The 12,703-nt window shown below is 38.9% G+C and overlaps 1 protein-coding gene across 5 annotated transcripts in view; it reads left to right on the top strand.

The window, feature by feature from the left end:
* epha3 (eph receptor A3) overlaps positions 1-12,125 on the top strand; it is a 214,022-nt gene extending 201,897 nt beyond the window's left edge. For 4 of the 5 annotated variants that reach the window (XM_028799853.2, XM_028799854.2, XM_028799855.2 and 1 more), the window contains exons 16-17: positions 1,816-1,971; positions 9,009-12,125. In XM_028799853.2, coding sequence (XP_028655686.1) covers positions 1,816-1,971; positions 9,009-9,114 — 262 coding nt within the window. In that variant the 3' untranslated portion in view covers positions 9,115-12,125. Of the gene's footprint in view, positions 1-1,815; positions 1,972-5,747; positions 5,842-9,008 lie in introns of all 5 variants that reach the window. The other variant, XM_028799857.2, reaches the window with a different exon arrangement.
* Positions 12,126-12,703: the final 578 nt, after the last annotated feature.

Below are 12,703 nucleotides of genomic sequence, written 5' to 3' on the forward strand. Positions count from 1 at the left end.
GAAAGATCTCTTTTTATCGGTAGTTGGACATTCTAGGCCTGGGGAAAGCCTTGCATCAAGTTAAATGGGTTTTTATCTGGTTAGACCCAAAAAGAAAAGCTAACTTGTTTCTTTTCTACATATAGTATTTTCGGATGCCAGGGTGATACTTGACATGTCTCGGCTACCTGTTATTGCTTCAGGCTCTTTGCTTGGCTTTACTGCAGGCCTCAGTCCTCACAAACCTGCTGAGATGACTGACTCTTTAACAGAGAACTTTATTGTGTGGAAGTGCACAACAGTGACTAATGATGTGAAAATGGGTCCCTTGAAGGCGGCTGCTAATTTCCCTGATTGTCTTTTAACACGCTCGGCCTGTGGAGCTGGAGGTGATGATTTATAGAAGGCAGTAAAGCATGTGCTGGAACGCGGCAGGGAGCCCGCCTCATTTGTCTACGCAATAAATTTCACCTCCTGTATGCCGTGTAGAAGCTCACACTCATAGGCAGATATGTACGGACAGTCCGCTAACCTTCAGTCCCTGCTGTGCTCTAAAGAGGTATCTCAGTGTGTTTTTGCCCATGACTAAACTGTCCAGATGTCCATGTTTCCTCATAATCTAGCATTGCTGCGGTCAGCCGGAGGTCACAATAGTTTTAGTTTAATCTTTCCCATTATCATGCTTCATAACTGTACCTTGTGCCACAGGAAGGAAAGGATACAGTAAAGTGACACAGAGTGATAAAGTAGGAGCTTAAATTCATTCATTAGACAGGCTGTATCACCATCTATATGCTAAGGCTTTAGACTAAATCATAGCATTACTGGTTCAATCCCCAACATTGTGTATACAGCCCTGAGCAAGACACACCGGTTGCCAGAGCTCTTATTATTTAAAACAATGAATATACTGTAACTCTAAGGCACCTTCTGAATATATGTACAATAGAAAATCACTGTTTAGAATAATGTTTGGCTGAACAAGTCGCTTCATCAGCCAGTACTCCATTAGAGGAAAGTGAATTGTGTAATCTTTTTGATCACACTATTACACTCAAAAAGCAAGACAAATTAGTTGTTGGTATATAAAATATAATTTGTTTGTTGTGATATGTTTAACTGTGGGTACTGCATTTCTTCCCACGTGCCCACAGACATAAGTGTTAAGTCAGTTGTTAATTCTAAAGTTGGCTGATGTCACTGCAATAGACTAGCATTGCTTCCAGCACTGCTTTCTGCCTTATAAAGAATATTTTCACATTGGCTCTGGATACCCTGTGACCTTGCATTAGCTTAAGAGGTTTGGAAAATGTTATGCGAATTTATCAAACTAAAAACTCACTGAAGTAGACTTTGTAATGCTATTGCAGGTAGCTCCACTGGGGAACCTGGCTACCCACTTACAACAGAGTAAGCAGGATTCTGCATCAATTGGGATGGCAGAAATTAGCTCCTCATTACTATATATAGCTAGTCAGAGTGAGCAGTAGCATAATATGGAAAAAGGTGGCAAGCCTCATCTTTCTATTACAGTTTTTATACTGTTCTGTATGGAGATAAGATTGAACAAGGCAATTGGGATGAGAATGTCAGGTGTCCCTCAATTGTCTACATATACAGTAGTTGGGTAAAAGACATTATCCATTAATGTAAGATGGCTGTACTGATACTTTCTTCTTATCTCCATAGGAGAGGATTTCTACTTTTTATATTCTTTACATTTCTATGGCAAATGACAGAGTGATGGTGGAAATTATGTGTGAGATGGCCTACTCATTTCATGTTAACAGTTACTTGTGCCTCTCCCCTAAACATGTTTTTTTTAATCCTTTGCAGGCCATCAAACCTTCTACTGGACCAAAATAGCACTGATGTCACAGGCTTCCGCTCCATGGAGGACTGGTTGGAGAGTGTTCAGATGGTGCCCTGCAAGGACAGCTTTGCTGGGGTTGGCTACAGTTCCTCTGAAACTCTAACTAAAACAGCTGCAGAGTAAGGATCTTTGTAAAGGGATGGGGAGGAAAGGAGATGGGAGTCATGGCTGATTGTTTTTATATTTAATTAAATGTATACAACCACCATGATCACTTTAAATACCACCTGAAACATACTGTATATATAACAGAACTCCAGTAGAGCATCATGTACTGTAGGTGCAGAATTCTGCCATATGCTGTTTATTATACAGCTCTGCTTGCTTCATGTCACAGAACTCTATCTACAATGTACTACATCTCATAGGTCTGTGGTTGAAACATACCACATGACTCAGAGCTCACTAGAACAACACCAAATCTCAAAAGACTTTGCCTGCAACATATCTCCTAAATCAAAATTCTCCATGCAATATGCCACATCCAAGAGCTCTATTTACAGCACACAATTTCACCCTTCACTTGCAAAATGTCCTTAAACATAGAGCTTCCATCAACAACACTTAAATTACAGAACTTCACCTGTAACAAGTCACACAAGACATCTCTGAGGACAAAATGCCACGAAAGCCAGAAACAGCCCAGAAGCATGGAAGATGCATTTGCATTACACCTCATGACCCAGCTCCACCTGCAATATAACATGTGAAACAGAGCTTTGTTTGTAATATGCAGCCATACCACAGCACAGCATATGACAGATCTGCATGCAGCTTGTCATGTGTCACACAAGACAAAACTCTCACTGCGAAGTTCTACCAGAAACAGAACTCTGCTCACTGGATGACACATCCAAATGCTATATGTGCATTGCACCTGATGACACAGGTCTAGATGCAACATGTCAAATAGCTCAGAGCAATATATCACATGAAGACGTGCTCTGCCTTCCGGGTGCCATCTCCAATAGGGCTCTGCTTACAATATGCCCAGTCACATAACTGTACCTATAACATGGTGTGTGACACAGCTTCAACTGACTGCCACACATCACTTTGAGAGTATTGCATATAACGTCATGTGATGCAGAGCCACTTCTATAATAGCACAAAACCACCTAAAATTGAACCCTGTCTGCAAAACACCTAGGATCTCATTTCTCAAAGTTTATGTGGATTCGAGTGTGAAAATATGCAAATATGACAAACAAAATCTGATTTATAAAACTAGGCTTATGCAAATTTCTATGCAGTTTACTTTTATAGCTCACAATCATCCTGCTAATGTGTGTATGTGAATGTGCCTCGAACTCGTCCTGGTTGCTGCCCTTAAACAACCATACATGACCTATGCTGATCAACCTTATACAGTACATATGCAATCACAATGTTGCAGAATGTCATTGGCTGGTAGAGCTGCCTGCTGCATTTAGACTCCTTCACCTGAATTCAAGAGTATCTGGCTGCACTCCGCAAATGACCATGTAAGTTCATGTGCTGATCTGATCATGTACTGATTTTTGTAATTAAACTATAGACCACAGGGTGTTACTTGTTCATTTTTTATTAACAATATTTTTTTATTGTTCTTTGACCATAAAAATACATATCTTTTGACTAATAAAATATGTAGAGAAAATATTTATCCATAATTCATATGGCATTAAAAAATGCTTCTCATAATTAAAAGCTGTCATATTGCTTAATATTGTAATGTAATGCACTTATCTGAAAGAAAGCTTAATTTTAAAAAAAGTAATTTTCACTATTTGTCTAACAAAAAATTAATTCTCACACACTAATTTCATTAATTGATATTGGCAGTTAAACACTGCATTAAATGTAAATTTACAAACTCTTATGGGTTTTAATAATTTTTAATCATTAATTTCACTATGCTTTTTTTCGCTTTTAAAATATACATTCACTATATTTATACAGAGTTTTTTTTGTTTGTTTGTATTTTTAATGTTTTCCAGCTAGACATTCCAAATTTTTTAGGTGGTATTATGAATATGGATTACCATTTTAATAATGTAGTACTTGTTTCTTACCAAAACCTGCACTGTATGACACACACAAACAAATAATAAACCTCCAAAAAAGTCACAAATCTGTCAAATATTCATAAGATGTTTATCAAGAAGACACAAGACTAACATGCTTAACACGTTTACAAGTAAAATAAACACATTTTTATGTTAAACTAACAAGCCTATTGTTTATAAAGTAGCAATTTAAAATTAATTTTAATTTAATTGAAAATGTGAGCTGCTGTACTTAACACAAGCTCGATCACCGATCAAACTCGGAAAAACAGTGTGTATTTTTAAAGGGCAAAAGAAAAAGGTCTAAATTAATTAAAGCAGATTTTCTTGCAGTTTGTCTAATTGCACAGAATGACTCCTCCAGTTCCTTTTTCACATTTTATTACTCCATTACATTTAATCTAAAGCCTAGTATTCTTCACTCTCTCTGGTAAAGTCTGCCTTTCTGCTTTCTGTTTAAAGGAAGCTCACAGCAACAAAAAGACAAGTGCTAGCTCATCTACCATAATACCTCACATAAAGAAGCACTACAACTAAATCACCATAAAGCTTAGAATAGTAGGTGCTGGAAAAAAATATTTTTGTGATTGGCCAATTTACCAATCAACAAGCGAGTCTTTTGCAGTGAAAATTGGCCCATTTAAATTGGCGGCTCATTGACCAGAGCATTACTACTTCTCTCTTTTTGTGTGTACACAAGTTTTACGAATCTGACCCCTAATGACACAGCACATAACACTTTGCTGAGCTCCGTCAACAAGAAACTGCTCCACCAACAGTTAAACACAGGGCTCTGTTTACAGCATCTCACAACACAAATGGCCCCATCTTCAGTATGCTACATGAAATCCAAATAGCCTGCAACACAACAGATGCCACAAATCTTTGTGCGTTAAATCACTTTACAGTTAAAGGTGGTAAAGTAAACCTAACTAAACTTGTCTGGCCTTGTACAAAGACTAAACAGTTAAACTGTCTAATATTGTGCTACAGGAATCACATCCCACCAAGAAGGCAGCTGCACTCAGCCCCAGCAGCATGGAGTAATTTGCACATTCTCATACTTGGAGTGATTGCACTTAATAAATGCAGCACTTGAAATAATAAAGCCCTCTACCTTCTGTCTTAATGGGAAGTGCAGAACAGCATAGCTTTGCTTTCCCAGGCGGCCTTTTGATCAGGCTATTTTTTTTTTCAGTGAACTCTGCAGAAATGATGAAAGGCTTGGCTCACATTGTCTTCCTGGGCAGCAATGGACAAGAGGGCCAAACAAACACTTGTAATATGCATGTTGCCAAAAATTAGATGCAAATCCCAAGAAGGTTACTTCCCTTCACCCCTGACTCTGGTTTAATTGCTTCAGAGCCTTGTAAGTCCCCAGCTCGCTTGTTAGCTGTGTGCCCTGCTGTACAGAAGCTTAATAAATCTTGCCTAGATGGGCATTTCTGCGGCATTCACTTAAGACCATACACTGCCAGGTCAGTGTAGACAAGATTAAATGCACAACAATTCATGGCCAGCAACCACTGTACACCACATGTGTCTGGTAATTGGCACAGGGCAATTTTTTTACTTAACTTTCTGAATAGATTAGCAACGTTTGTACAGCCATGTGGTGGAAGTCCAAGCAGCAATGCCATGTTAATATTACTCATATTTCTGGGCATTTGCTCCAGCGCCATGCTCCTGTGATTTGGATGTCCTCTCTGGATGACTTTCAAAGGACAGCAGCAGATCACCTCACCTGTCCTCAGATGACTGCTAGAATTAGTAGTGCTCCCATACTGGCACAAGAAATTGCACTGGTCATGTGCCAACTTCTTTCTAAAGCTCTGCTTTATTTGTAGAATATGCCTGACTGACATCAAACCAGTGTGGCCTTCGCCTGAGCTCGACCTGGCCCTAGGAATTTCAACACTTTAACCTCAACAATCCCAGATGGTGGGTCCACAGGAGATAAAGTATGATGCTTATGCTGACTGCCTCTGAACAACCTTGCTAAATTGGTTGCCGCTTCCCACCACCTTGCAGCACAGATGCAAGCTACTTGCCACTGCTTTCAATCTGTGAAATGATTCAAGCATTGTAGCCAAATGCTCTCTGCTTTCTAAAGGTGCATGTGCCATCACCTTCTAACCTGGCTTTGCTTCCACTAACCTGACCTTACTGAAATGACACACAAAACCCAGCTGTGTTATCACCAAAATAAGACGAGTCAGCACTTGAACGCCTTGTATAGTGCCTCAGCTGTCCAGATTGTACTGAAAGTCACCTAGGTTTGGGTCCCAGAGTTCACGGTGTCCAAGTCTAGATTCTGACTCAGACTGCATTGTGTTTCTCTTCGTTTCATCTATTTAGTTGCCTATGTTCATCTACTGCGGATTGGAGGGAATCAATTGTTCTGATAAAAAGATTAGGGGCAAGGCATAATATAAGATAAGATGTTGCTCCATTTCTGATAATGCTGTTTGAAAACTAGCGGCATTGGAGAAATGGAGGAGATGTCATATGGACTCTACAACCTCACTGGGAAGAAGGGTAAACTGAGATCGATTGTCACATGCATCTCATGGAGGGCGTAATAATCAATGTATACTTTAACCTGGCCACATGATGCTTTGGGTAGCCAATCATACAGTGCCTTACACTGTAGACTATATCTGAAATGAACTATGGCAGCCATTACTACTCATTCATTTGGAGTGTTGAAGTGTTCAGGGTTACACAAGAAGCTAACATTCGTGAAACTCCTAAGAGCTGCAAAAGTGTCTAAAGACTAATGAGTTGTGGAGCTGTGAGAACAAAATGGATAAGAGCTAGTATAGTCAAGGTAAGAGTAAGTACCCTGAATGGGGTACATCAGTGAGGTAAAAAGAGTAACATTACCATGGATCAAAGGTGCTTGTTTTAAGTTACAGTACATTACGAGGTACTTTTATCATATAATTTTGTCATTTAATGAAATAGTGCAGTGTGTAGTGGAAGCATGATAGCCTATAGATATTTGAAGGAATAGCACTAAATTCTCAAATCCACATAAATCCAATTCAGAATCACATTGAGCCAGATCCTATACTGGCAACATTAGGTGCAGCATAGGAACCAACCTTGGACACTAGTTTTTCATAGGCTGCTATTTTAAAGAATAGTTCACCCAAATTTCTAAAATTCTGAATTGGTTTCTCATTACTTGGTGATCAGCAACCATAGTTTATAGTGTGGATTACATCATTGTGGTAAGCTCCAAGGTTACTCTTAGTTTAAATAAGAATTCACTAGTCCCAGGGTTTCCATGCTGTTCAAAGAATGTGAAACAACCTACGTGATTTTTTCATTGTCAACTCATTTAGCAATACTCATTCAAAAGTTGTGCAGGATACTACAATAACAATGCATTGATGTACTACAGATCTGGAAACAGTTTCAACATACTTAAAGCATGTTACCCACTTCACATTCCCTGGAGATCTAAGAGGGACGCATAACACAGAGGTCATACTAAAAAGTGCACAAGAGCACCTTCATTTCCTCAGGAATGTTTAGTAGGGGAGAATAATAAGGTGATTCTTTTAACTTTGTTGGCCCACACCATAGAAAGTGTGCTGACTTATGGCATCACTGTGTGCTACTGTAAAACTGCCTACTCTAGATAAAAAAAGCCATTCTGCCTGGTGTTCAGGTATAGAAGATTTATTATAAGCAACAACGAAATAAGGCCTGTCCCATTGGTAAGGTTTCAATCCACCTGAACAATCTATTCTATCTTTACAATCTGACTGATGTCAACTCTTCATGAAAGCTCAGAGCGGCAGATTCAGAGACAGGTTTTACACCAAGTAGTACTTGTTCTGAAAATTGAGGGAGGTTGGATCTGTGAAACCTGTGCTTTATACAGAGACCAACATGTCTACACCATATGCTGCACCTTGGAGTTTGTTTCTGTTTGTGATTGTGCTTTTATGTATCCTCTGTTCTCTCTCTTAATTGATTTTCATTTTTATTTTGAAATCTTAACATAAATAAGATTATAGCTTACCACTGTTAGCTAATGACTGACACAGCAGCTCAGTACTTCTAAGACCATAATTTATCTTGTGACTCGGTCACTGTCTCTGTAGAGACAGGACAGATTCTCCCTGTTAGTTATCATCATACTGTAGTTTTCTCCCGCATTCTCAAGACCACCTTAGAGCAATTACAACTCTATATTACCCTGCTATGTGTGAATGTGGCCATATGTGTGTGCCATGTTATCGGCTGGAGTAACATTTAGGGCTGGTTCATACCTTACCCCTAGTCAGAATATGCATGCTCAATGGTTAGTTACATATTAAAAAAAAGAGAATTTTATACAATTATCAAAGTTATCAATGTGACTTGAGCTTTTTGACCCTGGGAATTTCAGCATGCTCCTTACATTTTACCAACCTGACACCACACTGACTTTCGCTATAAATGGGTTAGCAGCACTACCGAGTTGTACTAAACAGTCCATCCCCAACTGAAAATTGTGGTTGCTTTTCACCTGAAAATATTTCCTGAATTTTGAAAATGATTTTGTGACTGTCCTCTTTATTGATAGACTAGCTGTGAATTTTTGGGAAATTTCATAAAATAATGGGCCTCAGTTCTAGTGGCGTCAGTTAATTGGGTGTATCAGAAGTACTATGTAATTAACTAGGTGCTTTTCTGTGTACAATATTTGTTTGTTTTTTTAACAAAGGCCTATTATCTAACAAACAATGGTACAACTTTGCATGTTACATATGTATGTCTATGTGTGTGTTGTGCTCATTTAGTTATCACATCATCGAATATAAAGAGTGCAGAACTATGACTTTTAAGGTGAGCTGTCACCACCCTAGCAGATTTTTGCAGTTGTGTGTTGATTTTTCATTTTCATGATTAATACACTCAAATGAAGATGTTCACATTGAAAAATACGGCATGGGCCAAGCAGAAGTGCTGACTCTATCATCTATGAAAGGCAGGCAGATGAAGCTTTATTGTGTCACCTGGGTTTTGTGCAGTGCTCGTGGTCTCATTTTCTCTTCTTCCAGCTTTTGACTATATTGTTTTGTTGTTTTTTTTCTTCAATTAACATACAGGGACTTTAAGAAGATGGGTGTCTCGATCGTTGGACCACAGAAGCAGATAATAAGCAGCATTAAAGCACTTGAAACGCACACAAAGAACGGCCCTGTTCCTGTGTAAGCATGGACCTTCTCAGCTCCAGGCCACTGAGGAACAGGTCTGAGGGTCTCAGGAAGACCACATAGCACTCTGAATCTGGACGCCTCTAACTCTTGGGGGTTGCATATTGTTGCCTTAATACATAAAAATGTCCATAAGGGAGCAAAGCAGCATTGCCTCGCCAACCCTGTTGAGGGAGCATAGCCTCTACTTGCTGCACCAGAAGGCTGAAAGTCCTTATTCAGATGAGCGGAGATAAATCACACCCTGAATCCCTGGGGAAAATGTGCAGTCCAATAGGAACGCAGTGTGTTTCTGTAAGTCTCAACTCAAATCATCACTTTTATACAAAGGATATGTGGACCTGGAGAACTCGATGCCCTGTGGAGCAGGGAAGAAGGACATTTCTGGATGAATATTTTTTTCAGCCATAAAATCACTTAGCAATAAATGAAAGCAATGTCACGGAGGGAAAGGCCTGACCAGCCACTGGACAGCCAGGTCCCAGGGTCTGCCAGCAGGTGCATGCAGGGTAGTAGCAAGTGGATCACACATTAGAGTAGGCTGGGTTGGCTTGACACTTTTACACACTGAATTCCTGTTGCACCTTTTCGTTCATTCTTCTCATCCTGCAGCTCTTTTAACTCACCCACCCATCAGAAAGACAAGTGCCCTAGAGCACTAGAAGCAGCTGCTGGAAAGCCTTCCCTCTCCTGAAGGCCACAGAACTTACAAGCAAGCAGGAGAAGAAGGGTTCTTACAAATGGAGTCTTACGTGCAGGTTTGGCAGATGTTATTGGCCAATTGCCCCTGAAGTGGACTTAGACTGCCCATATTTTGAGACTTGAAATCCACTATACTTGGTTATTAAGGTCAGTTTCCCCACACCGAGGGAGGTTTAATGTGATCTGGGCATGGTTTTGCATAATAAAAGCAGCCACTAATGAATTACCATTTTGGTCAGAAACATGCCAAAGTGTATGTGTATTTATACACATTAACAGCTACTTGTTATGAACCAACTAATAAACATTTTTTATCTTTGTATGAATGGCGATTGCCTGTTACCCTTATGCATAAAACAATAACCTATTGTGTATGACCTGAAAAGCTGAAATGTTTGTGACTTAAACAGTACCAACTGTCAAGCTGTGCTGAGCAATGACACCTTCATGTCATGTTGGAGTTACCGGGTGAACAACGTGAAAATGTGGAAGTATTGACTTCTTTAGACAACCACACAGTATGGCTAGTTGGAGGTTATTCAAGAATTGCTACTCTCTCTTCATACTGTCAGATGTTTTTTGCATTACATATACTATAAATGAATTATACAGTATTATTTCATTTTATTATAGATTGGTTTATAGCTATATTTCCAAACACTTCTACGCTGCACACCAAGTAAATAAACAACAGATGTCAGCCAGGCTAATGCTGATCGCAACAAAGGTATTCACTTTTCTTGCATTTTTACTTGCAAACATTTTATGCTGTTTTATGTTGAAGCTCAAATTAGACTTGACTGGGATGAGAACTAAAATTCCACAACACAAATATTAAAGTTCCCAGGTTGGGAAGAAAAAAGTTCATCTCATTATCCAAGATGAAAGTAAGGAACTCGGGGGAAACATGTAGACCTGAACTTCTTCCACTTGCTGACCTTTCATGGCATTTAACAAGGATATCATAACAAGAAACGTGGCTGCAATAACCGTGATAATTCCAGCACCATCTTATTTGGTCATCAACATAAACCAACACTAAATATAAAGGGCCAAAACGTCGGCTAGGTTTGTTGCGACCAGTATAAGCCTATTATTGTGTAAAATGGTTAGTCTGCAAGTTTTTAAGTCAGTGAAAATATTCCAGTGAACCAAAAAACAGTAGTAGGAGGAAATACAACATGCTCACAAATACATTTTTGTGGCAGTAAAGTTCATATTCAACGCAAAATTCATTGTTTTTAATTGTGTACTCATTTTGAGGTTCTGGGTGCTTCTTAATACATGAATGCTTCAGCATTATTGCTGAGATGTGAAGGAAGCCATTTCAGCCACCATGCTTCCTGTTGCAGGGTTGTGGCATTTGAAATCAATAGTCAGTCAGTGGGAGATGTTGTGGTCTCTTGATGTTTCTTAAGTTCTCAAATTTCATTTTATGACTTAGAGCATGACATGAATGTGTTTTTCCACTCGGAGCTCATGTTTAAAGAATGGTTATTCTAACACAAAGGGCATGCCCCACATTATCCACACATGCATGTGAGACAGAAAGAGTAGCCTTTTAGATGTATCAAAAATGGTTGATATAATTCATCCGCTGCCACTACATACTTTAGCCAGAGAGGAAAGCTCTTGGGTCTGCATCTCCTGGCCTTTCCCACCTACAACAGTGCCATATACTCAACTTAGATACAAAAAAAAGCAAAGCTAGTTTGGCTTATTTCAACAAGAATAAGTGTATGCCATGGTCACCTAGTCAAGTAATGCCTTAAAATTGAGCAGAGTGCCAACAGGAGTCCATTGTGTGATTCACAGTATTATTATAATTGCTAACTTGTACATATGTAAAGATATAGTGTATCTCCAGCTAGCCTCACACCAGTGTGGCCATCACAGTACATGTCCTGTGTAGACATGGGCAGAAGAGACGTCCAGGCAAGTGAGCAAAGCTGCTCTGAACTGCCAGAAGAAAGATCCTTTCTCTTCATTATTTATTTCCACTCAACATCCACTTAAAGGGTTTCCTTTCATCTACAATTATTTCAAACATGCCACATGATTTTTGTTTTATTATTATTACTACTTTTTGTTATTAATTTGACCCTATTGAAGAAAGTAGGTTCACAAAATGGATGGATAGTTTGATGCTATAAATCCTGATTTTCATTGTGTATTAAAAAAAATATCCCTCATATAGGTTTTTTTGTGTGCAGATGTAGATTGCCTCCTACTAATGTAAAAGGGTTTGTAGTGGAAACATTTATATTTTTATAATAAATATAATGAAAATATTTTTTACAGAATGCATACGCAGACCAAGTGGTGTCTCTTTTTTAAGAATTCAGGTGTCCTTCTCATTGCCAAGGAGTCATCAAAACATCCACTTCAGTGCCCTCATGTACTTGTGCCAATTACTATTTTTCTGTGTTTTTTACAGTTGTTTTTATGTTTACACATGGATATCACACAGGGTGTTACGGGTGGGAATTGAACTATGAACTAGGCTGGGAATTGAATTGTGGTTCAATTGCCTTAGCCACTCACTACATCTCACTTCCTGATACAGTGCTTCATTCAAAAAGGTGAAGTGACTTATGCTTTTATCCAAAGTGTCTTGTAAGTCACATATGGGTGAATGCTGATGTAATGGAACCATTTTATCTATAATGTAAGAGCAGCTGGATTGTTATTTTAGGGGTACCAGTCGAACAGAAGCAGCTCAAGTGGGTTTAGATAAACAGTACATATGTATTCACATGCTATGCATTACTGTGTTATGAAAAGTACATATTTTTAGAAACAATGTTTTGTTGCAAAGAATTCTTTGCAGAAAAGTGTAATTTAATTTCTCTCTGGAAAAGATTACAGTTTTTAGTGGTTGTGGG

The sequence above is a fragment of the Erpetoichthys calabaricus genome, chromosome 4 (assembly GCF_900747795.2).
Source record: "Erpetoichthys calabaricus chromosome 4, fErpCal1.3, whole genome shotgun sequence".
NCBI classification, from domain to species: domain Eukaryota; kingdom Metazoa; phylum Chordata; class Cladistia; order Polypteriformes; family Polypteridae; genus Erpetoichthys; species Erpetoichthys calabaricus.